The sequence below is a fragment of the Bombina bombina genome, chromosome 3, assembly GCF_027579735.1.
Source record: "Bombina bombina isolate aBomBom1 chromosome 3, aBomBom1.pri, whole genome shotgun sequence".
NCBI lineage: Eukaryota > Metazoa > Chordata > Amphibia > Anura > Bombinatoridae > Bombina > Bombina bombina.
This window is the reverse complement of record NC_069501.1, coordinates 604,112,671-604,140,387: the sequence shown is the minus strand read 5'-3', so window position 1 is coordinate 604,140,387 and position 27,717 is coordinate 604,112,671. Positions and strand designations below refer to the sequence as shown.

General features: G+C 43.6%; 1 protein-coding gene across 1 annotated transcript in view; it reads left to right on the top strand.

The window, feature by feature from the left end:
• Positions 1–27,717, top strand: part of RLF (RLF zinc finger) — a 200,127-nt gene that overhangs the window by 28,507 nt on the left and 143,903 nt on the right. The window contains exon 2 of the mRNA XM_053707207.1: positions 4,186–4,322. Coding sequence (XP_053563182.1) covers positions 4,186–4,322 — 137 coding nt within the window. The remainder of the gene's footprint in view (positions 1–4,185; positions 4,323–27,717) is intronic.

The window sequence follows — 27,717 nt, the reverse complement described above, 5'->3', positions numbered from 1 at the left end:
CCTATGCAAATATTCCTCCTTAACGTCGGTCGAATGACTGGGGTAGGCGGAGCCTAGGAGGGATCATGTGACCAGCTTTGCTGGGCTCTTTGCCATTTCCTGTTGGGGAAGAGAATATCCCACAAGTAAGGATGACGCCGTGGACCGGACACACCGTTGGAGAAAGAAATTTATCAGGTAAACATAAATTCTGTTTCTCTAGGTTCCATCGTTCAAGATGGAAACCATTCGAACTATTCTTCCTTCCATCCAGGAAGGTCAATTCATGACCACGGTGGATTTAAAGGACGCGTATCTACATATTCCTATCCACAAGGAACATCATCGGTTCCTAAGGTTCGCATTCCTGGACAAACATTACCAGTTCGTGGCGCTTCCTTTCGGATTAGCCACTGCTCCAAGGATTTTCACAAAGGTACTAGGGTCCCTTCTAGCTGTGCTAAGACCAAGGGGCATTGCTGTAGTACCTTACTTGGACGACATTCTGATTCAAGCGTCGTCCCTTCCTCAAGCAAAGGCTCACACGGACATTGTCCTGGCCTTTCTCAGATCTCACGGGTGGAAAGTGAACGTGGAAAAGAGTTCTCTATCCCCGTCAACAAGGGTTCCCTTCTTGGGAACAATAATAGACTCCTTAGAAATGAGGATTTTTCTGACAGAGGCCAGAAAAACAAAGCTTCTAGACTCTTGTCGGATACTTCATTCCGTTCCTCTTCCTTCCATAGCTCAGTGCATGGAAGTGATCGGGTTGATGGTAGCGGCAATGGACATAGTTCCTTTTGCGCGCATTCATCTAAGACCATTACAACTGTGCATGCTCAGTCAGTGGAATGGGGACTATACAGACTTGTCTCCGAAGATACAAGTAAATCAGAGGACCAGGGACTCACTCCGTTGGTGGCTGTCCCTGGACAACCTGTCACAAGGGATGACATTCCGCAGACCAGAGTGGGTCATTGTCACGACCGACGCCAGTCTGATGGGCTGGGGCGCGGTCTGGGGATCCCTGAAAGCTCAGGGTCTTTGGTCTCGGGAAGAATCTCTTCTACCGATAAATATTCTGGAACTGAGAGCGATATTCAATGCTCTCAAGGCTTGGCCTCAGCTAGCGAGGGCCAAGTTCATACGGTTTCAATCAGACAACATGACAACTGTTGCGTACATCAACCATCAGGGGGGAACAAGGAGTTCCCTAGCGATGGAAGAAGTGACCAAAATCATTCTATGGGCGGAGTCTCACTCCTGCCACCTGTCTGCTATCCACATCCCAGGAGTGGAAAATTGGGAAGCGGATTTTCTGAGTCGTCAGACATTGCATCCGGGGGAGTGGGAACTCCATCCGGAAATCTTTGCCCAAGTCACTCAGCTGTGGGGCATTCCAGACATGGATCTGATGGCCTCTCGTCAGAACTTCAAAGTTCCTTGCTACGGGTCCAGATCCAGGGATCCCAAGGCGGCTCTAGTGGATGCACTAGTAGCACCTTGGACCTTCAAGCTAGCTTATGTGTTCCCGCCGTTTCCTCTCATCCCCAGGCTGGTAGCCAGGATCAATCAGGAGAGGGCGTCGGTGATCTTGATAGCTCCTGCGTGGCCACGCAGGACTTGGTATGCAGATCTGGTAAATATGTCATCGGCTCCACCTTGGAAGCTACCTTTGAGACGAGACCTTCTTGTTCAGGGTCCGTTCGAACATCCGAATCTGGTTTCACTCCAGCTGACTGCTTGGAGATTGAACGCTTGATTTTATCGAAGCGAGGGTTCTCAGATTCTGTTATTGATACTCTTGTTCAGGCCAGAAAGCCTGTAACTAGAAAGATTTACCACAAAATTTGGAAAAAATATATCTGTTGGTGTGAATCTAAAGGATTCTCTTGGGACAAGGTTAAGATTCCTAGGATTCTATCCTTCCTTCAAGAAGGATTGGAAAAAGGATTATCTGCAAGTTCCCTGAAGGGACAGATTTCTGCCTTGTCGGTGTTACTTCACAAAAAACTGGCTGCTGTGCCAGATGTTCAAGCCTTTGTTCAGGCTCTGGTTAGAATTAAGCCTGTTTACAAACCTTTGACTCCTCCTTGGAGTCTCAATTTAGTTCTTTCAGTTCTTCAGGGGGTTCCGTTTGAACCCTTGCATTCCGTTGATATTAAGTTATTATCTTGGAAAGTTTTGTTTTTAGTTGCAATTTCTTCTGCTAGAAGAGTTTCAGAATTATCTGCTCTGCAGTGTTCTCCTCCTTATCTGGTGTTCCATGCAGATAAGGTGGTTTTACGTTCTAAACCTGGTTTTCTTCCAAAAGTTGTTTCTAACAAAAACATTAACCAGGAGATTATCGTACCTTCTCTGTGTCCGAAACCAGTTTCAAAGAAGGAACGTTTGTCGCACAATTTGGATGTTGTTCGCGCTCTAAACTTCTATTTAGATGCTACAAAGGATTTTAGACAAACATCTTCCTTGTTTGTTGTTTATTCTGGTAAAAGGAGAGGTCAAAAAGCAACTTCTACCTCTCTCTCTTTTTGGATTAAAAGCATCATCAGATTGGCTTACGAGACTGCCGGACGGCAGCCTCCCGAAAGAATCACAGCTCATTCCACTAGGGCTGTGGCTTCCACATGGGCCTTCAAGAACGAGGCTTCTGTTGATCAGATATGTAGGGCAGCGACTTGGTCTTCACTGCACACTTTTACCAAATTTTACAAGTTTGATACTTTTGCTTCTTCTGAGGCTATTTTTGGGAGAAAGGTTTTGCAAGCCGTGGTGCCTTCCATTTAGGTGACCTGATTTGCTCCCTCCCTTCATCCGTGTCCTAAAGCTTTGGTATTGGTTCCCACAAGTAAGGATGACGCCGTGGACCGGACACACCTATGTTGGAGAAAACAGAATTTATGTTTACCTGATAAATTACTTTCTCCAACGGTGTGTCCGGCCCACGGCCCGCCCTGGTTTTTTTAATCAGGTCTGATAATTTATTTTCTTTAACTACAGTCACCACGGTACCATATGGTTTCTCCTATGCAAATATTCCTCCTTAACGTCGGTCGAATGACTGGGGTAGGCGGAGCCTAGGAGGGATCATGTGACCAGCTTTGCTGGGCTCTTTGCCATTTCCTGTTGGGGAAGAGAATATCCCACAAGTAAGGATGACGCCGTGGACCGGACACACCGTTGGAGAAAGTAATTTATCAGGTAAACATAAATTCTGTTTTTCTATTGGACCGGCAATTAAATGGGAGTGTTTCCTGCCTAGATATAAGGCTCTATTCAGTGGGTGTTAAGTACGGTCACTGATGAATATGTGATATACTTACTAAGAAACGCGTCTGACCTGTTAATCTTTAAGACCGGTGGAGCCAGCCACCATACACTTCTTGTCATGTAATGTTATTTGTATGCATTACATTAAATTCACTATTTGAGAACATTTCCGTGTGCCTTCAGTTTCTTTAAAGCCGGGTGCGCTGACTTTTGTGCTTGCTGGATTTTGTTGGAGCGGAGGTGGATCGCTCTTGTCCTCGCACCGGCTGTTGGATCCTGCTACGCTACTACGTCATCACGACACTATTGGAGGAGGGATCATCTACGTGAAGGCCACTGCAGAAATTTACAACATGAAAGGCTGCCGTGTCTGAGCGCTCCCTCACGTTATTTTGTTCATTACTACACCACCCTGTTTGTTTCCCAGATAGCACATGTATGCCGCTCTGTGAGGACTGCTAGTCCCCTGTCATCCCTGCAAGGCCACTGCTTGGTTTTAAGGCACAATGTGTGCTGGTTTTATTTGTGCACTGTTGTGTATACAAAGAATGGGTATCGGTCACTTTTCACTGGTATAAGGTTTAAACAGACACAAAAAAATCAGATTGTAAAAGTTATTTGTACAAGTGTATTTGTTTCTGTGCTATATACCCTTTGTGTATGTAAATCGACAGTATATCTTCACTGGAGACAGTTGGAAAAGAGATGTATGTAATTATAATGCATACAACACCAAGAAAAATACCTGGCTCTTAGATTTTGAACGTTTGTTGAACACTGCTTTAACATCCTCAATTAGGCCTACAAATTAATCATTTTAGGTGTGCATTGGTAATACTACCAATAAACCTTACATTGCATTGTACACGCTGCATGTAAAATCAAAGGAGTATGTTTTGGTTATTAAAAATTATCCAATATATTTTATCTCTGTAGATTTCAAGGATGGATGGAAAAGAGGTTTTAGACATCATTTGTAATCTGGAATCTGAAAACCAAGATAATACAGCTTTTATTCTCTGTACTACCTATCTCACCCAACAGCTGCAAAATGAAATTACATCTTGCTCCTGGTAAGTGTTTTTGTTTTGTATTAATATTTAAAAAATTAGTCGCTTTCATAAGATACAGGATCCGCTTTCAGTCCAGACCTTCTCGCAGCAAATGTATTCTCACTCGTAGAGCCCAAGAACCAGTAAAGTCAAGGGCTTTGCTATCCTGTGTAGAGAACCGAGATGGGAAATGAGTTATTGCCCTGGGTTCCTGTAACAGAACAGGGCTGGGGGTTCTACTCCAACCTTTTGCTGTTTTCAGTCTCTCAAGTCTTCAGGTAAACATTTATTTGGCAATAGTACAATGTTGATTTCCTGTGATACATGATCTGTCTTGGTCCTATCTTAAAGATATCTGCTGAATATGTAGTCCTTAGCTCCTGGGATACTAAACTCAAAATTAAATTTTCATGATTCACATAGAGCATGTAATTTTAAACAACTTATTTTTATATTTAAACTTTTTGAGTCACCAGCTCCTACTGTGCATGTGCAAGAATTCACAGAATATACGTATATGCATTTGTGATTGGCTGATGGCTGTCAAATGATACAGGAGGAATGGAAATAGACATAACTTTAAAACTCATCAGAAAAAAACTACTCATTTGAAGTTCAGACTAAGTGCTATTGCATTGTCGTATTTATTATCGTATTATGCATTTGTTGATTATGCAAATCTACTGTATTTACTGGTCCTTTAAGCTCCAAAGCTTTTACTGGTGTTATTGTGGGGCAAAAACTATTTTAGAGCTTTTTAAATACAATGCTACAAAGAAATCGTTTTTTTTATTTTTAGTTATCCCACATCTTGAAAATGTATATTGCAGTATTTTTTATTACTAGATAACTATTTAAATATTTAAGTAAATGGATAAAATAACTAACATTCAAAATGTTACATATAGCAATCAGAACTCGTTCTTGTAGTTGTAAGGGTTTACTGATCTGTAAATAAAAGTATCCGTTCCAAAACTCACACAACTTGTATATCATCAGCGTGTTCAAGAACTCTTAAGAACAGGGTTAAGGCTCCATGGGGGAGCAACTGGTTTGAAAAATGGTCTAATTCTAGCAATAGCCTGAACAAACTCCTGAATATTTTTTTGTGAAACAGAACTGAAAGGGCAGCAATCTGACTTATACGGGAACTGGCCGACAGGCCTTTCTCCGGACCATCCTGAAAAAAATGCAAGATACGTGGATTCCTCACTCTATGCCATGAAAATCTATGCTTTTCACACTAATAGAGGGTAAGCCCTCCAGACCTTAAGATAAATATGTCTAGTAACACGCTTACCTGCCTGAATGAGAGTATCCATCACCTTCTCAGAGAATCCTCCTTGAGATAAGACTAGCCGTTCAATTTACATGCAGTCAGCCTTAGAGTATGTAGGTTTTGATAGAAGTACGTGCCTTGCTCTAAAAGGTCCAGCCTCAGAGTCTGCCGCCACGGAAGTCATGCATAGCCACACAGGAGCAGAAAGAATTGCTGAAATTCCCCCCTGCTTGAATCGAACTACCACTCGGGACAGTAGCACAATCAGAGGAAAAGATAAACTAGATAGAAGTGCCAGGGTACCGCCAGTGCATCCACCTGAGGGTCACTCAATCTTTATTAAAAACACAAATACAGGGAGCGCTAGTGAAAGCTGCTAATACAATGCAATAGAGGATAGGATAAAGCTGGTAGTTACAAAAATGTGCTAGTAACAAAGAATTGCTCACAAAATGTGTATATTCAATATAATATATTTAATACACCCTAATACATGATAACTAGCCTAAAAAATACATAATAAATTGTTAAGAAAATGTTAAATAAAAAACCACCGGTGGTATGAAGGATTGGGAATTGAAACAAAAGTCCATTATGAGCTTAAAAAAGTGTGTCCAAGAGAGCAAAGTTCAATAATTAAAAATGCAGGCAAAAAAATGCAGGCAAAAAAAGCAAAGTTCAGTTAAAAGCATGGAAAGCAGCTAAGTCAGTCTGTGTGGCTGGATCAATGTAACATTCAAGTTAAAGTGATGGTCAAGTATGACTAACTACATCTTGCGATCCTAATGTAACTAGCAAAATAATGTGACTTTCATTCATCATTTCGCCATATTCATTCTAGTTTGTGCGCTCTCTTATATTATTTTCCTACCTTACTAATATCCATCCTCCTCCCGTCGATTGTCCGCCATTGTTTTTTCTGCCGTCACGTGTTTTTTATTATCCAATTACAGTACAGGCCACTCGGGGAATCAGCTCTAAGTAAAAACACCCTTATTCAATTCTGCGCATGCCCTAGCTCCGTAATCGCATCCTAATCTCTGTCTCACCGCGGTTACGGAGCTAGGGCATGCGCAGAATTGAATTAAGGGTGTTTTTACTTAGAGCTGATTCCCCGAGTGGCCTGTACTGTAATTGGATAATAAAAAACACGTGACGGCAGAAAAAACAATGGCGGACAATCGACGGGAGGAGGATGGATATTAGTAAGGTAGGAAAATAATATAAGAGAGCGCACAAACTAGAATGAATATGGCGAAATGATGAATGAAAGTCACATTATTTTGCTAGTTACATTAGGATCGCAAGATGTAGTTAGTCATACTTGACCATCACTTTAAAGCTTTGTAGGTGGCTAAAAGGACAATCTGCGTTCAAGTAGAAAAGTCTGTGTCATAGATAATTTGTTTTAACAGGATTGACTCACCCAGAATACGAAGCTATTTTCTGTTATGCTTCTCCGTGTACAAGTGTAGTTGGTTAGGTGTAAACACGTTAGACCCTTGATAGACAGAAGATTACCTTTCAGGTGAACAGTATCGCTCCAACGTATACTGTGATTTGCTTGGTTGTGCAGCGTATGCGGGGTCACGTGATAATTTGATCCAATCAGATGCACGGATTACCGGGTGGTCTGTAGATCAGCGTGTCGACGATGTCTGCAGATTCTAAGAGTCACAGTTAGCCGAGAAGGTGTCCCAATGTTGACTTGTCCTAACACTGCAATATGATGCCTTTCTGGGCTGTAACATTCCTGCTTTAACTATGCATAGTTAAAGCAGGAATGTGGCAGATGTTTTTGTACTTTATTGAAGTATAGAGGGTACACATGGCTTCACTTATGAGTATATGAACCCACATGGCTAGGTTTTAGACCGCTCTGGGCCTATTTTTCGCGCCTCAGTTGCGCAGTTGTTTTTCCCAGACAAGCAGCAAGTTCCAACTCCGGTGGGCCTTTCAGAACAGTATTGGGCCTAATTGAAGGTTTAATCCGATTTTCCAGACCCCTGAGGGCAGGTAGGCGCCACAGCAGGGCTGTGGCGAGGCGCAGGGGGTGTTTTTAGTTTAAGTTAACGTTTTATAGCATAACATTTTTTTGTTAAGGATTAAGTATTCCTTTCCTTGTGGGGCAAACTTAGCTGACAAGTTGGGATGCTTTTATCATAAAATTGGGATAATTTTATCGTTTTAAAGCAGTTTTTGAAAAATTGTATGCTTTTTTTCCTCTTAAAGGCGCAGTACCGTTTTTTCAGATTGTTGTTTTTTCACTAAATAAGGTTGAGACCCCATTAGATGATATTTTAGATAGAATTAAGGCTCTCTAGCTAGCTAATTCTTTTATTACAGATGCCGCTTTTCAACTGGCTAAATTAGCGGCAAAGAATTCAGGTTTTGCCATTTTAGCGCGTAGAGCATTATGGCTTAAGTCCTGGTCTGCTGATGTGTCATCAAAATCTAAGCTATTAGCTATTCCTTTCAAAGGTAAGACCCTATTCGGGCCTGAACTGAAGGAGATCATTTCTGACATCACTGGAGCAAAAGGCCTTGCCCTTCCTCAGGATAAGACAAATAGAATGAGGGCTAAACAAAATAATTTTCGTTCCTTTCGAAACAAAGGTGGTCCCTCTACCTCCTCCGCTGCCACAAAGCAGGAGGGGAATTTTGCTCAATCCAAGTCAGTCTGGAGACCTAACCAGACCTGGAATAAAGGTAAACAGGCCAAGAAGCCCGCTGCCGCTACCAAGACAGCATGAAGGGGCAGCCCCCGATCCGGGACCGGATCTAGTAGGGGGCAGACTTTCTCTCTTCGCTCAGGCTTGGGCAAGAGACGTTCAGGATTCCTGGGCTTTAGAAATCGTGACCCAGGGGGGGGTATCATCTAGAATTCAAAGATTCTCCTCCGACAAGGAGATTTCATCTTTCAAGTTTGTCTGTAAACCAGACAAAAAGAGGTGTTCTTACGCTGTGTAGAAGACCTATATACCATGGGTGTAATCTGCCCAGTTCCAAAAGCAGAACAGCGGCAGGGGTTTTACTCCAATCTGTTCGTGGTTCCCAAAAAAGAGAACTTTCAAACCGATTTTAGATCTCAAAATTCTAAACAAATTCCTCAGAGTCCCATCCTTCAAGATGGAGACCATTCGGACTATTTTACCAATGATCCAGGAGGGTCAATATATGACCACCGTGGATTTGAAGGATGCGTATCTTCACATTCATATCCACAAAGATCATCACCAGTTCCTCAGGTTCGCCTTCCTGGACAAGCATTACCAGTTTGTGGCCCTTCCTTTCGGGTTGGCCACAGCTCCCAGAATTTTCACAAAGGTTCTAGGGTCCCTTCTGGCGGTGCTAAGGCCGCAGGGCATAGCAGTGGCGCCCTATCTGGATGATATCTTGATTCAGGCGTAAACCTACCAACTAGCCAAATCTCACACGGACATCGTGTTGGCTTTTCTAAGATCTCACGTGTGGAAGGTGAACATAAAGAAGAGTTCACTTGTCCCTCTCACAAGAGTTCCATTCCTAGGAACTCTGATAGACTCAGTAGACATGAACATTTTTCTGACCGAGGTCAGAAAATCAAAGATCTTAAACACCTGCCGAGCACTTCATTCCATTCCTTGGCCGTCAGTGGCTCAGTGTATGGAGGTAATTGGACTAATGGTAGCGGCTATGGACATAGTTCCGTTTGCTCGCTTGCATCTCAGACCACTGCAACTATGCATGCTCAGACAGTGGAATGGGGATTATGCAAATTTATCTCCTCAGATAAGTCTGGATCAAGAGACCAGAGACTCTTCTTTGGTGGTTGTCACAGGATCATCTGTCCCAGGGAATGTGTTTCTCTTGTAAGATGTATCGAGTCCACGGATTCATCCTTACTTGTGGGATATTCTCCTCCCCTACAGGAAGTGGCAGAGAGAGCACCCACAGCAGAGCTGCCTATATAGCTCCCCCCTTAGCTCCACCCTTCAGTCATTCTCTCTGCCTGCTTAACTGCTAGGAAGGGCAAAGAGGAGTGTGGTGACAAAAATGTTAGGTTTTTATTTTCTCAAGCAAAAGTTTATTTTTGAATAGTACCGGTTTGTACTATTTACTCTCTGGCAGAAAAGGGATGAAGATTTCTGCAAGGAGGATGATGATCTTAGCATTTTGTAACTAAGATCCACTGCTGTTCTCACAAGGGCTGAAGAGTACAGGAAAATTTCAGTTGGGGGAACAGTTTGCAGGCTAAACTGCATTAAGGTATGTTCAGTATATTTTTTTATTTCTAGAAAAGGCTGGCAATATCCCCATGAGGGAAGGGTAAGCTGTATTCAGACACTTGGATAGGAATTTCAGCTTGCATGAAGGGCTCATTAGTTACTGGTGACACTGTTTGGTAAAAACGTTTTTGTTTATTCAGTGAATGATGCAATTGTAACGTTTTTTTTTGAAGGGACTAAAGGGGTCATTGTGGCTTGTTTCTCCAACATAGGTGTGTCCGGTCCACGGCGTCATCCTTACTTGTGGGATATTCTCTTCCCCAACAGGAAATGGCAAAGAGCCCAGCAAAGCTGGTCACATGATCCCTCCTAGGCTCCGCCTACCCCAGTCATTCTCTTTGCCGTTGTACAGGCAACATCTCCACGGAGATGGCTTAGAGTTTTTTAGTGTTTAACTGTAGTTTTTATTATTCAATCAAGAGTTTGTTATTTTGAAATAGTGCTGGTATGTACTATTTACTCAGAAACAGAAAAGAGATGAAGATTTCTGTTTGTATGAGGAAAATGATTTTAGCAACAGTCACTAAAATCCATGGCTGTTCCACACAGGACTGTTGAGAGCAATTAACTTCAGTTGGGGGAACAGTGAGCAGTCTCTTGCTGCTTGAGGTATGACACATTCTAACAAGACGATGTAATGCTGGAAGCTGTCATTTTCCCTATGGGATCCGGTAAGCCATGTTTATTAAGATCGTAAATAAGGGCTTCACAAGGGCTTATTAAGACTGTAGACTTTTTCTGGGCTAAATCGATTCATTATTAACACATATTTAGCCTTGAGGAATCATTTATTCTGGGTATTTTGATATAATAATATCGGCAGGCACTGTTTTAGACACCTTATTCTTTAGGGGCTTTCCCAAATCATAGGCAGAGCCTCATTTTCGCGCCGGTGTTGCGCACTTGTTTTTGAGAGGCATGACATGCAGTCGCATGTGAGAGGAGCTCTGATACTTAGAAAAGACTTTCTGAAGGCGTCATTTGGTATCGTATTCCCCTTTGGGCTTGGTTGGGTCTCAGCAAAGCAGATACCAGGGACTGTAAAGGGGTTAAAGTTAAAAACGGCTCCGGTTCCGTTATTTTAAGGGTTAAAGCTTCCAAATTTGGTGTGCAATACTTTTAAGGCTTTAAGACACTGTGGTGAAAATTTGGTGAATTTTGAACAATTCCTTCATGTTTTTTCGCAATTGCAGTAATAAAGTGTGTTCAGTTTAAAATTTAAAGTGACAGTAACGGTTTTATTTTAAAACGTTTTTTGTACTTTGTTATCAAGTTTATGCCTGTTTAACATGTCTGAACTACCAGATAGACTGTGTTCTGAATGTGGGGAAGCCAGAATTCCCATTCATTTAAATAAATGTGATTTATGTGACAATGACAATGATGCCCAGGATGATTCCTCAAGTGAGGGGAGTAAGCATGGTACTGCATCATTCCCTCCTTCGTCTACACGAGTCTTGCCCACTCAGGAGGCCCCTAGTACATCTAGCGCGCCAATACTCCTTACTATGCAACAATTAACGGCTGTAATGGATAATTCTGTCAAAAACATTTTAGCCAAAATGAACACTTATCAGCGTAAGCGCGACTGCTCTGTTTTAGATACTGAAGAGCATGACGACGCTGATAATAATGGTTCTGAAGGGCCCCTAACCCAGTCTGATGGGGCCAGGGAGGTTTTGTCTGAGGGAGAAATTACTGATTCAGGGAACATTTCTCAACAAGCTGAACCTGATGTGATTACGTTTAAATTTAAGTTGGAACATCTCCGCATTCTGCTTAAGGAGGTATTATCCACTCTGGATGATTGTGACAAGTTGGTCATCCCAGAGAAACTATGTAAAATGGACAAGTTCCTAGAGGTCCCGGGGCTCCCAGAAGCTTTTCCTATACCCAAGCGGGTGGCGGACATTGTTAATAAAGAATGGGAAAGGCCCGGTATTCCTTTCGTCCCTCCCCCCATATTTAAAAAATTGTTTCCTATGGTCGACCCCAGAAAGGACTTATGGCAGACAGTCCCCAAGGTCGAGGGAGCGGTTTCCACTTTAAACAAACGCACCACTATACCCATAGAGGATAGTTGTGCTTTCAAAGATCCTATGGATAAAAAATTAGAAGGTTTACTTAAAAAGATGTTTGTTCAGCAGGGTTACCTTCTACAACCAATTTCATGCATTGTCCCTGTAGCTACAGCCGCATGTTTCTGGTTCGATGAGCTGATAAAGGCGGTCGATAGTGATTCTCCTCCTTATGAGGAGATTATGGACAGAATCAATGCTCTCAAATTGGCTAATTCTTTCACCCTAGACGCCACTTTGCAATTGGCTAGGTTAGCGGCTAAGAATTCTGGGTTTGCTATTGTGGCGCGCAGAGCGCTTTGGTTGAAATCTTGGTCAGCTGATGCGTCTTCCAAGAACAAGCTACTTAACATTCCTTTCAAGGGGAAAACGCTGTTTGGCCCTGACTTGAAAGAGATTATCTCTGATATCACTGGGGGTAAGGGCCATGCCCTGCCTCAGGATCGGCCTTTCAAGGCCAAAAATAAACCTAATTTTCGTCCCTTTCGTAGAAACGGACCAGCCCAAAGTGCTACGTCCTCTAAGCAAGAGGGTAATACTTCTCAAGCCAAGCCAGCTTGGAGACCAATGCAAGGCTGGAACAAGGGAAAGCAGGCCAAGAAACCTGACACTGCTACCAAGACAGCATGAAATGTTGGCCCCCGATCCGGGACCGGATCTGGTGGGGGGCAGACTCTCTCTCTTCGCTCGGGCTTGGGCAAGAGATGTTCTGGATCCTTGGGCGCTAGAAATAGTCTCCCAAGGTTATCTTCTGGAATTCAAGGGGCTTCCCCCAAGGGGGAGGTTCCACAGGTCTCAGTTGTCTTCAGACCACATAAAAAGACAGGCATTCTTACATTGTGTAGAAGACCTGTTACAAATGGGAGTGATTCATCCTGTTCCATTAAGAGAACAAGGGATGGGGTTCTACTCCAATCTGTTCATAGTTCCCAAAAAAGAGGGAACGTTCAGACCAATCTTGGATCTCAAGATCTTAAACAAGTTTCTCAAGGTTCCATCGTTCAAGATGGAAACCATTCGAACTATTCTTCCTTCCATCCAGGAAGGTCAATTCATGACCACAGTGGATTTAAAGGATGCGTATCTACATATTCCTATCCACAAGGAACATCATCGGTTCCTAAGGTTCGCATTCCTGGACAAGCATTACCAGTTCGTGGCGCTTCCTTTCGGATTAGCCACTGCTCCAAGGATTTTCACAAAGGTACTAGGGTCCCTTCTAGCTGTGCTAAGACCAAGGGGCATTGCTGTAGTACCTTACTTGGACGACATTCTGATTCAAGAGTCGTCCCTTCCTCAAGCAAAGGCTCACACGGACATTGTCCTGGCCTTTCTCAGATCTCACGGATGGAAAGTGAACGTGGAAAAGAGTTCTCTATCTCCGTCAACAAGGGTTCCCTTCTTGGGAACAATAATAGACTCCTTAGAAATGAGGATTTTTCTGACAGAGGCCAGAAAAACAAAACTTCTAGACTCTTGTCGGATACTTCATTCCGTTCCTCTTCCTTCCATAGCGCAGTGCATGGAAGTGATCGGTTTGATGGTAGCGGCAATGGACATAGTTCCTTTTGCGCGCATTCATCTAAGACCATTACAACTGTGCATGCTCAGTCAGTGGAATGGGGACTATACAGACTTGTCTCCGAAGATACAAGTAAATCAGAGGACCAGAGACTCACTCCGTTGGTGGCTGTCCCTGGACAACCTCTCACAAGGGATGACATTCCGCAGACCGGAGTGGGTCATCGTCACGACCGACGCCAGTCTGATGGGCTGGGGCGCGGTCTGGGGATCCCTGAAAGCTCAGGGTCTTTGGTCTCGGGAAGAATCTCTTCTACCGATAAATATTCTGGAACTGAGAGCGATATTCAATGCTCTCAAGGCTTGGCCTCAGCTAGCGAGGGCCAAGTTCATACGGTTTCAATCAGACAACATGACAACTGTTGCGTACATCAACCATCAGGGGGGAACAAGGAGTTCCCTAGCGATGGAAGAAGTGACCAAAATCATTCTATGGGCGGAGTCTCACTCCTGCCACCTGTCTGCTATCCACATCCCAGGAGTGGAAAATTGGGAAGCGGATTTTCTGAGTCGTCAGACATTGCATCCGGGGGAGTGGGAACTCCATCCGGAAATCTTTGCCCAAGTCACTCAGCTGTGGGGCATTCCAGACATGGATCTGATGGCCTCTCGTCAGAACTTCAAAGTTCCTTGCTACGGGTCCAGATCCAGGGATCCCAAGGCGGCTCTAGTGGATGCACTAGTAGCACCTTGGACCTTCAAACTAGCTTATGTGTTCCCGCCGTTTCCTCTCATCCCCAGGCTGGTAGCCAGGATCAATCAGGAGTGGGCGTCGGTGATCTTGATAGCTCCTGCGTGGCCACGCAGGACTTGGTATGCAGATCTGGTGAATATGTCATCGGCTCCACCTTGGAAGCTACCTTTGAGACGAGACCTTCTTGTTCAGGGTCCGTTCGAACATCCGAATCTGGTTTCACTCCAGCTGACTGCTTGGAGATTGAACGCTTGATCTTATCGAAGCGAGGGTTCTCAGATTCTGTTATCGATACTCTTGTTCAGGCCAGAAAGCCTGTAACTAGAAAGATTTACCACAAAATTTGGAAAAAATATATCTGTTGGTGTGAATCTAAAGGATTCCCTTGGGACAAGGTTAAGATTCCTAAGATTCTATCCTTCCTTCAAGAAGGATTGGAAAAAGGATTATCTGCTAGTTCCCTGAAGGGACAGATTTCTGCCTTGTCTGTGTTACTTCACAAAAAGCTGGCAGCTGTGCCAGATGTTCAAGCCTTTGTTCAGGCTCTGGTTAGAATTAAGCCTGTTTACAAACCTTTGACTCCTCCTTGGAGTCTCAACTTAGTTCTTTCAGTTCTTCAGGGGGTTCCGTTTGAACCCTTACATTCCGTTGATATTAAGTTATTATCTTGGAAAGTTTTGTTTTTAGTTGCAATTTCTTCTGCTAGAAGAGTTTCAGAATTATCTGCTCTGCAGTGTTCTCCTCCTTATCTGGTGTTCCATGCAGATAAGGTGGTTTTACGTACTAAACCTGGTTTTCTTCCAAAAGTTGTTTCTAACAAAAACATTAACCAGGAGATTATCGTACCTTCTCTGTGTCCGAAACCAGTTTCAAAGAAGGAACGTTTGTTGCACAATTTGGATGTTGTTCGCGCTCTAAAATTCTATTTAGATGCTACAAAGGATTTTAGACAAACATCTTCCTTGTTTGTTGTTTATTCCGGTAAAAGGAGAGGTCAAAAAGCAACTTCTACCTCTCTCTCTTTTTGGATTAAAAGCATCATCAGATTGGCTTACGAGACTGCCGGACGGCAGCCTCCCGAAAGAATCACGGCTCATTCCACTAGGGCTGTGGCTTCCACATGGGCCTTCAAGAACGAGGCTTCTGTTGATCAGATATGTAGGGCAGCGACTTGGTCTTCACTGCACACTTTTACCAAATTTTACAAGTTTGATACTTTTGCTTCTTCTGAGGCTATTTTTGGGAGAAAGGTTTTGCAAGCCGTGGTGCCTTCCATTTAGGTGACCTGATTTGCTCCCTCCCTTCATCCGTGTCCTAAAGCTTTGGTATTGGTTCCCACAAGTAAGGATGACGCCGTGGACCGGACACACCTATGTTGGAGAAAACAGAATTTATGTTTACCTGATAAATTACTTTCTCCAACGGTGTGTCCGGTCCACGGCCCGCCCTGGTTTTTTTAATCAGGTCTGATAATTTATTTTCTTTAACTACAGTCACCACGGTACCATATGGTTTCTCCTATGCAAATATTCCTCCTTAACGTCGGTCGAATGACTGGGGTAGGCGGAGCCTAGGAGGGATCATGTGACCAGCTTTGCTGGGCTCTTTGCCATTTCCTGTTGGGGAAGAGAATATCCCACAAGTAAGGATGACGCCGTGGACCGGACACACCGTTGGAGAAAGTAATTTATCAGGTAAACATAAATTCTGTTTTTTGAGTTTTCTAACCCACATGGTTAATTTAGAGACACTCTCTAGTGTTTGTCTGTTAGGCCTCAAATCATTGAGTGAAGTGGGAGGGGCCTATTTTCGCGCCTCAGTTGTGCAGTTTCTTTTCCCTTGAGACTTCTAACTGCTTCTCCAGAGGTTCCTGCCGTGTTTGAGGGCTGTAAAAGAAGTTTCTCTTGTTAAGTGTGTTCAGTCCACGGGTCATCCATTACTTATGGGATATATTCTCCTTCCCAACAGGAAGTTGCAAGAGGATCACCCAAGAAGAGCTGCTATATAGCTCCTCCCCTCACATGTCATATCCAGTCATTCTCTTGCAACCCTCAACAAAGAAGGCGGTCGCGAGAGGAGCTGGAGTTTTTACTTATCTATTCTTCAATCAAAAGTTTGTTATTTTAAATGGCACCGGAGTGTGCTGTTTTTCTATCTCAGGCAGTATTTGGAAGAAGAAACTGCCTGCGTTTTTTTTCTATGATCGTAGCAGGCGTAACTAAGATCCACTGGCTGTTCTCGACATTCTGAGGAGTGGGCTAACGTCAGAAACTGGGAATAGCATGCGGGGTCCTCCGCAAATGAGGTATGTGCAGTACTTTATTTTCTGGGAATGGAATTGACTAAGAAAATACTGCTGTTACCGTATGATGTAAGTACAGCCTTAAATGCAGTAGTGGCAACTGGTATCAGGCTGATAAATGTATGCGCAGTCGAGTTATTTTCTAGGGACTAGAATTTGACTGGGAAAATACTGTTAACACTGAAATAATACTTAAGCCTTATCTGCAGTGATAGCGACTGGTAGCAGGCTTAGTGATAACTTTGCATGACATTGGAAAATGTTGCTTTTTAATAAAACGTTTACTGGCATGTTATTCGTTTTTGTGAGGTACTTTGGTGATAAATCTCTTTGGGCATGATTTTTTTCCACATGTCTAACATATTTTTCTGCATGGAAACAGTTATATCAGGGCTCCCACTGTTGTGATAGGAGTGGGAGGGACCTTGTTTTAGAGCCTTGTTGCTCAGTTAAAATTCTAGCACAGTCTTCCTGCTTCTTCCTCCTTGATCCAGGACGTCTCTAGAGAGATCAGGGGTCTGCAAAATTCATTTGTGAGGGAGGTAATCAGTCACAGCAGATCTGTGACAGTGTGCTTGACTGTGATTAAAAGATTTAAATCTTAATTGATATCCGTTTTATCCATTTTGGGTATTGAGGGGTTAATCATCCTTTTGCTAATGGGTGCAATCCTCTGCTAATAATACACTTCTTGTTAAGAATTGTTTAATTATATCTGTATTTTTTTTTTAAGCGCTGCAGCGTTTTTTATATTGCTTGTAAACTTATTGAAAGTGATTTCCAAGCTTGCTAGTTTCATTGCTAAGTCTGTTTAAACATGTCTGATTCAGAGGAAACTGTTTGTTCATCATGTTCAAAAGCCAATGTGGAGCCCAATAGAACGATGTGTACCAATTGTATTGATATTGCTTTGAATAAAAGTCAATCCGTACCGATAAAGAAACTATCACCAGACAACGAGGGGGAAGTTATGCCGCCTAACTCTCCTCACGTGTCAGTACCTGCGTCTCCCGCTCGAGAGATGCGTAGGATTGAGACGCCAAGTACATCTAGGCCCTTACAAATCACTTTACATGATATGGCTAATGTTATGAAAGAAGTATTATATAATATGCCCGAATTAAGGGGAAAATGCGATAGCTCTGGGTTAAGGACAGAGCGCGCTGATGACACGAGAGCAATGTCTGATACTGCGTCACAATTTGCAGAACATGAGGACGGTGAGCTTCATTCTGTCGGTGACGGTTCTGATCCGGGGAGACCGGATTCAGAAATTTCAAATTTTAAATTTAAGCTTGAGAACCTCCGTGTGTTACTAGGGGAGGTATTAGCGGCTCTGAATGATTGCGACACGGTGGCAATTCCAGAGAAATTGTGTAGGTTGGATAGATACTATGCGGTACCGGTGTGTACTGACGTCTTTCCTATACCAAAAAGACTTACAGAAATTATTAGTAAGGAGTGGGATAGACCCGGTGTGCCTTTTTCCCCTCCCCCGATATTTAGAAAAATGTTCCCTATAGACGCCACCACACGAGACTTATGGCAGACGGTCCCTAAGGTGGAGGGAGCAGTTTCTACGTTAGCCAAGCGTACCACTATCCCGGTGGAGGATAGCTGTGCTTTCTCAGATCCAATGGATAAAAAATTAGAGGGTTATCTTAAGAAAATGTTTGTTCAACAGGGTTTTATATTGCAGCCTCTTGCATGCATTGCGCCTGTCACGGCTGCAGCGGTATTCTGGTTTGAGTCTCTGGAAGAGGCGATTCGCACAGAGCCATTGGATGAGGCTTTGAGCAAAGTTAGAACCCTTAAGCAAGCTAATGCGTTTGTTTCAGATGCCGTAGTACATCTAACCAAACTTACGGCTAAAAATTCCGGATTCGCCATACAGGCGCGCAGAGCGCTCTGGCTTAAATCCTGGTCAGCGGATGTAACTTCCAAGTCTAAGCTACTTAACATTCCTTTCAAAGGGCAGACCTTATTCGGGCCCGGCTTGAAGGAAATTATTGCTGACATTACGGGAGGTAAGGGCCACGCCCTTCCTCAGGACAGGGCCAAACCAAAGGCCAGTCTAATTTTCGTGCCTTTCGTAACTTCAAGGCAGGAGCAGCATCGACTTCTTCCGCTCCAAAACAGGAAGGAACTACTGCTCGTTACAGACAGGGTTGGAAAGGCAACCAGTCATGGAACAAGGGCAAGCAGGCCAGGAAGCCTACTCCCGCCCCTAAGACAGCATGAAGACAGGGCCCCCTATCCGGAGACGGATTTAGTGGGGGGCAGACTTTCTCTCTTCGCCCAGGCTTGGGCAAGAGATGTGCAGGATCCCTGGACGTTAAAGATTATATCTCAGGGATACCTTCTGGATTTCAAAACCTCTCCTCCACAAGGGAGGTTCCATCTTTCGAGGTTATCAACAAACCTAGTAAAGAGAGAGGCATTTCTACAATGTGTACAAGACCTCTTAATCATGGGAGTGATCCACTCAGTTCCGCGATCGGAACAGGGACAAGGATTTTACTCAAATCTATTTGTGGTTCCCAAAAAAGAGGGAACCTTCAGACCAATCTTGGATTTAAAGATCTTAAACAAATTCCTAAGGGTACCATCGTTCAAGATGGAAACCATTCGAACCATCCTACCCATGATCCAAGAGGGTCAATATATGTCCACAGTGGACTTAAAGGATGCTTACCTTCATATACCGATTCACAAAGATCATTATCGGTACCTAAGGTTTGCCTTTCTAGACAGGCATTACCAGTTTGTGGCTCTTCCCTTCGGGTTAGCCGCGGCCCCGAGAATTTTTACGAAGGTTCTGGGCTCACTTCTGGCGGTACTAAGACCACGAGGCATAGCGGTGGCTCCGTACCTAGACGACATTCTGATACAAGCGTCAAGTTTTCAGAATGCAAAGTCTCATACAGAGATAGTTCTAGCATTTCTGAGGTCGCATGGGTGGAAAGTGAACGTGGAAAAGAGTTCTCAGTTACCACTCACAAGGGATCCTTTTCTAGGGACTCTTATAGATTCTGTAGAGATGAAGATTTACCTGACGGAGTCCAGGTTATCAAAGATTCTCAATGCTTGCTGTGTCCTTCATTCCGTTCCAAGCCCATCAGTAGCTCAGTGCATGGAGGTAATCGGCTTAATGTCGCGGCAATGGACATAGTGCCATTTGCGCGCCTGCATCTCAGACCGCTGCAACTATGCATGCTCAGTCAATGGAACGGGGATTACTCAGATCTGTCCCCTTTGCTAAATCTGGACTAGGAGACCAGAGATTCTCTTCTCTGGTGGTTGTCACCGGTTCATCTGTCCAAAGGAATGACCTTTCGCAGACCAGATTGGACGATTGTAACAACGGATGCCAGCCTTCTAGGCTGGGGAGCAGTCTGGAATTCCCTGAAGGCTCAGGGATCGTGGACTCAGGAGGAGAAACTCCTTCCAATAAAAATTCTAGAATTAAGAGCAATATTCAATGCTCTTCTAGCTTGGCCTCAGCAAAACTGAGGTTCATCAGATTTCAGTCGGACAATATCACGACTGTGGCTTACATCAATCATCAAGGGGGAACCAGGAGTTCCCTAGCGATGTTGGAAGTCTCGAAGATAATTCGCTGGGCAGAGTCTCACTCTTGCCACCTGTCAGCGATTTACATCCCGGGCGTAGAGAACTGGGAGGCGGATTTCCTAAGTCGCCAGACTTTTCATCCGGGAGAGTGGGAACTTCACCCGGAGGTATTTGCTCAACTGATTCTTCGTTGGGGCAAACCGGATCTGGATCTCATGGCATCTCGCCAGAACGTGAAGCTTCCTTGTTACGGATCCAGGTCCAGGGACCCGGGAGCGGTGCTGGTAGATGCATTAGCAGCCCCTTGGGTTTTTAACATAGCTTATGTGTTTCCACCATTTCCGTTGCTACCTCGACTGATTGCCAGGATCAAACAGGAGAGGGCATCGGTAATTCTGATAGCGCCTGAGTGGCCACGCAGTACCTGGTATGCAGACCTAGTGGACATGTCGTCCTGTCCACCATGGTCTCTTCCTCTGAGGCAGGACCTTCTAATTCAGGGTCCTTTCAACCATCCAAACCTAATTTCTCTGAGGCTGACTGCCTGGAAATTGAACGCTTGATTCTATCAAAGCGTGGGTTTTCGGATTCGGTTATTGATACATTAATACAGGCTCGGAAACCTGTGACCAGAAAAATTTACCATAAGATATGGCGTAAATATTTATATTGGTGCGAATCCAAGAGTTACTCATGGAGTAAGGTTAGGATTCCTAGGATATTGGCTTTTCTACAAGAGGGTTTAGAAAAGGGTTTATCCGCTAGTTCGCTAAAGGGACAGATTTCAGCTCTGTCTATTCTTTTACACAAACGTCTGGCAGAGAATCCAGACGTCCAGGCCTTTTGTCAGGCTTTGGCTAGAATTAAGCCTGTGTTTAAAGCTGTTTCTCCTCCGTGGAGCTTAAACTTGGTTCTTAAAGTTCTTCAGGGTGTTCCGTTTGAACCCCTTCATTCCATTGATATTAAGCTTTTATCTTGGAAAGTTTTGTTTTTGATGGCTATTTCCTCGGCTCGAAGAGTCTCTGAGTTATCTGCCTTACATTGTGATTCTCCTTATCTGATCTTTCATTCAGACAAGGTAGTACTGCGTACTAAACCTGGGTTTTTGCCTAAGGCTGTTTCTAACAGGAATATCAATCAAGAGATTGTTGTTCCATCATTATGTCCTAATCCTTCTTCAAAGAAGGAACGTCTTTTGCATAATCTAGACGTGGTCCGTGCTCTGAAGTTCTACTTACAAGCAACTAAGGATTTTAGACAAACTTCTTCTCTGTTTGTCGTTTACTCTGGACAGAGGAGAGGTCAAAAGGCTTCGGCTACCTCTCTCTCTTTTTGGCTTCGTAGCATAATACATTTAGCCTATGAGACTGCTGGACAGCAGCCTCCTGAAAGAATTACAGCTCATTCCACTAGAGCTGTGGCTTCCACCTGGGCCTTTAAGAATGAGGCCTCTGTTGAACAGATTTGCAAGGCTGCAACTTGGTCTTCACTTCATACTTTTTCCAAATTTTACAAATTTGACACTTTCGCTTATTCAGAGGCTGGTTTTGGGAGACAGGTTCTACAGGCAGTGGTTCCTTCTGTTTAATGTTCCTGCCTTGTCCCTCCCATCATCCGTGTACTTAGCTTTGGTATGGGTATCCCATAAGTAATGGATGACCCGTGGACTGAACACACTTAACAAGAGAAAACATAATTTATGCTTACCTGATAAATTTATTTCTCTTGTAGTGTGTTCAGTCCACGGCCCGCCCTGTCTTTTTAAGGCAGGTTCTAAATTTTAAAATTATAACTCCAGTCACCACTGCACCTTATAGTTTCTCCTTTCTCGTCTTGTTTCGGTCGAATGACTGGATATGACATGTGAGGGGAGGAGCTATATAGCAGCTCTGCTTGGGTGATCCTCTTGCAACTTCCTGTTGGGAAGGAGAATATATCCCATAAGTAATGGATGACCCGTGGACTGAACACACTACAAGAGAAATAAATTTATCAGGTAAGTATAAATTATTTTTTTCCCCCCCACAAATTGTTCTGAAGGGCAGGTAGGAGCCACAGCAGAGCTGTAGTAAAGTGCTGAAAGTCTTTTTTACTGGTTTTGATGTTTTTTCAATCCGGTTTTGCCATTAAGGGGTTAATTGTTTATTTGCATAGCCGTTTACTGCTTTTTTTACACTGTTTTGCAGAATTTGTGCAGCTTTTTTTCTCTTAAAGGCACAGTACCGTTTTATTTCTAAGTGTTATTTACTTTGATTACAGTGTTTTCCAAGCTTGCTTGTTACATTACTAGCCTGTTTGACACCAAGGAAAATCCTTGTTCAATATGTTTGGAAGCCATTGTGTTACCCCCTCTTAGAATGTGTCCCAATTGTACTGATATGTCTATAAACTATAAAGAACATATATTAGCACTTAAAAATAGAGCAATAGATGATTCTCAGCCAGAAGTAAATGATGGTTCACCATCTAGCTCTCCCCAAGTGTCACAACCAGTAACGCCCGCACAAGTGACGCCAAGTACCTCTAGTGCGTCGAATTCATTTATTTTACAAGACATGGCCACAGTTATGAATACAACCCTCACAGAGGTTTTATCCTGACTGCCTGGTTTTCAAGGAAAGCGGGACAGCTCTGGGTTAAGGAAAAATGCTGAGTAGTCTAACGCTTTAGTAGCCGTATCTGATATGCCCTCACTATGCTCTGAGGTAGGGCTGAGGGATTTGTTATCTGAGGGAGAAATTTCTGATTCAGGAAAGACGCTTCCTCAGATTCTGATGACGGCCTTTAAATTTAAGCTTGAACACCTCCGCTTATTGCTCAGGGAGGTATTAGCAGCTCTAGATGTTTGTGACCCTATAGTGGTCCCAGAGAAATTGTGTAAGATGGATAAATACTTAGAGGTTCCTGTTTACACTGATGTTTTTTTCCAGTCCCTAAGAGGATTGTGAATATTATTGCTAAGGAGTGGGATAGACCAGGTATTCCGTTCATTCCCCCTCCTGTTTTTAAGAAAATGTTTCCCATATCTGACACCATGCGGTACTCGTGGCAGACAGTTCTTAAGGTGGAGGGAGCTATTTATACTCTGTCTAAGCATACAACTATACCTATTGAAGTCAGTTGTGCTTTCAAAGATCCTATGGATAAAAAATTAGAGGGTCTCCTGAAGAAATTTTTTGTTCATCAAGGTTTTCTTCTTCAACCTATTGCTTGCATTGTTCCTGCAACTTCTGCAGCTGCTTTCTGGTTTGAGGCTCTAGAAGAGGCTCTTCAGATGGAGACTCCATTAGAAGAAATTTTGGACAGAATTAAGGCCCTTAAATTGGCTAATTCTTTTATTACAGATGCCGCTTTTCAACTGGCTAAATTAGCGGCAAAGAATTCAGGTTTTGCCATTTTAGCACGCATGGCGTTATGGCTTAAATTCTGGTCTGCTGATGTGTCATCTAAAACTAAACTTTTGAACATCCCTTTCAAAGGAAAGACCCTATTCGGGCCTGAACTGAAAGAGATTATTTCAGACATCACTGGAGGGAAAGGTCATGCCCTCCCTCAGGATAGATCAAATAAGATGAGGACCAAACAAAATAATTTTCGTTCCTTTTGGAATTTCAAGAGTGGTCCCGCTTCAGCTTCCTCTGCTGCAAAGCAAGAGGGGAATTTTGCCCAATCCAAGTCAGTCTGGAGACCTAACCAGGCTTGGAACAAAGGTAAACAGGCCAAGAAGCCTGCAGCTGCCTCTAAGACAGCATGAAGGGATAGCCCCAGATCCAGGACGGGATCTAGTAGGGGGCAGACTCTCTCTCTTCGCTCAGGCTTGGGCAAGAGATGTTCACGATCCCTGGGTTTTAGAAATTGTGTCCCAGGGATATTTTCTGGAATTCAAAGGCTCTCTTCCAAGGGGGACTTTTCACATTTCTCGATTGTCTGTAAACAGACAGAGAGGCGTTCTTACGCTGTGTAGAAGACCTACATACCATGGGGGTGATCCGCCCAGTCCCAAAAGAGGAACAGGGGCTAGGTTTTTACTCAAACCTGTTTGTGGTTTCCAAAAAAGAGGGAACTTTATGATCAATCTTGGATCTCAACATTCTAAACAAGTTCCTCAAAGTTCCATCATTCAAGATGGAGACTATTCGGTCTATTCTACCTCTGATCCAGGAGGGTCAATATATGACCACTGTGGACTTAAAGGGACACTGAACCCAAAATTTTTCTTTCATGATTCAGATAGAGCATGCAATTTTAAGCCATTTTCTAATTTATTCCTATTAATTTTTCTTCGTTCTCTTGCTATCTTTATTTTAAAAAGAAGACATCTAAGCTTATTTTTTGATTCAGAACTCTGAACAGCACTTTTTTATTGGTGGATGAGTTTATCCACCAATCAGCAAGAACAACCCAGGTTGATCACCAAAAATAGGCCGGCATCTAAACTTACTTTCTTGCATTTCAAATAAAGATAACAAGAGAATGAAGAAAATTTGATAATAGGAGTAAATTAGAAAGTTGCTTAAAATGTCATGCTCTATCTGAATCACGAAAGAAAAAATTTGGGTACAGTGTCCCTTTAAAGGATGCGTATCTACACATCCCTATTCACAGAATTTTCACAAAGGTGCTATGGTCCCTTCTGGCGGTTCTACGACCACGGGGCATAGCAGTGGCGCCTTATCTAGGCGACATCTTATTTCAGGCGTCAACTTTCCAGCTATCCAAGTCTCACACAGACATTGTGTTGGCTTTTCTGAGATCTCACGGGTGGACGGTGAACATAAAAAAAGAGTTCTCTCTTCCCTCTTATAAGAGTTTCCTTCCTAGGGACTCTGATAGACTCGGTAGAAATGAAAATATTTCTGACGGAGGTCAGAAAATCAAAGCTCTTAACCACTTGCCGAGCTCTTCATTCCATTCCTCGGCCATCACTGGCTCAGTATATAGAGGTAATCGGACTCATGGTAGCGGCAATGGACATAGTTCCTTTTGCCTGCCTACACCTCACACCACTACATCTATGCATGCTCAAACAGTGGAATGGGGATTATGCAGATTTGTCTCCTCAACTGCATCTGGACCAGGAGACCAGAGATTCTCTTCTCTGGTGGTTGTCTCAGGACCACCTGTCAAACGGAATGTGTTTCCGCAGGCCAGAGTGGCTCATTGTAACGACAGATACCAGCCTGCTAGGCTGGGATGCAGTCTAGAACTCCCTGAAAGCACAGGGCTTATGGTCTCGTGAGGAATCTCTGCTCCTGATAAATATTTTAGAACTGAGAGCGATATTCAATGCGCTTCAGGCGTGGCCTCAGCTTGCTGCAGCCAAATTCATCAGGTTTCAGTCGGACAACATCACAACTGTAGCTTATATCAATCATCAAGGAGGAACAAGGAGTTCTCTAGCAATGATGGAGGTAACCAAAATAATCCGATGGGCAGAGGATCACTCTTGCCATCTCTCAGCAATGCACATCCCAGGAGTAGAGAACTGGGAGGCGGATTTCCTAAGTCGTTAGACTTTTCATCTGGGGGAGTGGGAACTCCATCCGGAGGTATTTGCCCAGCTGATTCAGCTATGGGGCACACCAGAATTGGATCTGATGGCGTCCCGTCAGAATGCCAAACTTTCTCGTTACGGGTCCAGGTCCCGAGATGCCAAGGCGGTACTGATAGATGCTCTAGCAGTGCCTTGGTCCTTCAATCTGGCCTATGTATTTCCTCTCCTACGTCTGGTTGCCAGAATCAAGCAGGAGAGAGCTTCAGTGATTCTGATAGCACCTGCGTGGCCACGCAGGACTTGGTATGCAGACCTAGTGGACATGTCCTCGGTTCTACCATGGACTCTGCCAATGAGGCAGGATCTTCTAATACAAGGTCTGTTCACGCATCCAAATCTAATTTCTCTGCGTCTGACTGCTTGGAGATTGAACGTCTGATTCTATCAAAGCGTGGTTTCTCTGAGTCGGTCATTGATACCCTGATTCAGGCTAGAAAGCCTGTCACCAGGAAGATCTATCATAAGATTTGGCGCAAATATCTTTATTGGTGTGAATCTAAAGGTTACTCGTGAAGTAAGATTAGGATTCCTAGAATATTGTATTTTCTCCAAGAAGGTTTGGAGAAGGGATTATCAGCTAGTTCCTTATAAGGACAAATATCTGCTTTGTCTATTCTTCTACTCAAACGTCTGGCAGATGTCCCAGTCGTTCTAGCATTTAGTCAGGCTTTGGTCAGAATCAAGCCTGTATTTAAACCTGTTGCTCCGCCATGGAGCCTAAATTTAGTTCTTAAAGTTCTTCAAGGGGTTCCGTTTGAACCTATGCATTCAATGGATATTAAGCTTCTATCTTGGAAAGTTTTGTTTTTAGTAGCTATCTCTTTGGCTTGAAGAGTTTCTGAGCTATATGCTTTACAGTGTGATTCCCCTTATCTTATTTTCCATGCAGATAAGGTGTTTTTGCGTACCAAACCTGGGTTTCTTCCTAAGGTTGTTTCTTATAAGATCAATCAATAGATTGTTGTTCCTTCTCTGTGTCCTAATCCTTCTTCAAAGAAGGAACGTCTGTTGCACAATCTTGATGTGGTTCGTGCTTTAAAGTTCTACTTACAAGCAACTAAAGATTTCCGTCAACATCTTCATTGTTGTTTATTCTGGTAAGCAGAGAGGTCAGAAGGCTACGGCTACCTCTCTTTCCTTTTGGCTGAAAAGCATCATCCGTTTGGCTTATGAGACTGCTGGCCAACAGTCTCCTGAAAGAATTACTGCTCATTCTACTAGAGCTGTGGCTTCCACATGGCTTTTAAAAATGAGGCTTCTGTTGAACAGATTTGTAATGCGGCGACTTGGTCTTCGTTTCATACTTTTTCCAAATTTTACAAATTTGATACTTTTGCTTCTTCGGAGGCTATTTTTGGGAGAAAAGTTCTACAAGCAGTGGTGCCTTCCGTTTAAGGTCCCTGTCTTGTCCCTCCCTTCATCCGTGTCCTAAAGCTTTGGTATTGGTATCCCACAAGTAAGGATGAATCCGTGGACTCGATACATCTTACAAGAGAAAACAGAATTTATGCTTACCTGATAAATTTATTTCTCTTACGTTGTATCGAGTCCAAGGCCCGCCCTGTTTATTAAGACAGGCATATATATTTTTATTTTTAAACTTTCAGTCACCACTGCACCCTATAGTTTCTCCTTTTTCTTCCTAGCCTTCGGTCGAATGACTGGGGGGGGGGGGAGCTATATAGGCAGCTCTGCTGTGGGTGCTCTCTCTGCCACTTCCTGTAGGGGAGGAGAATATCCCACAAGTAAGGATGAATCCGCGGACTCGATACATCACAAGAGAAATAAATTTATCAGGTAAGCATAAATTATGTTTTCCGCAGGCCAGCATGGGTCATAGTGACGACGGACGCCAGCCTCTTGGGCTGGGGTGCAGTCTGGAATTCCCTGACGGCACAGGGTGTGTGGACTCAGGAGGAGGCTCTTCCAATAAATATTCTAGAACTGAGAGCGATATTAAACGCGCTTCAGGCGTGGTCTCAGCTGGCTTCGGACAAATTCATAAGATTCCAGTCGGACAATATCACGACTGTAGCGTATATCAATCATCAAGGGGGAACAAAGTTCTCTAGCGATGATAGAGGTTT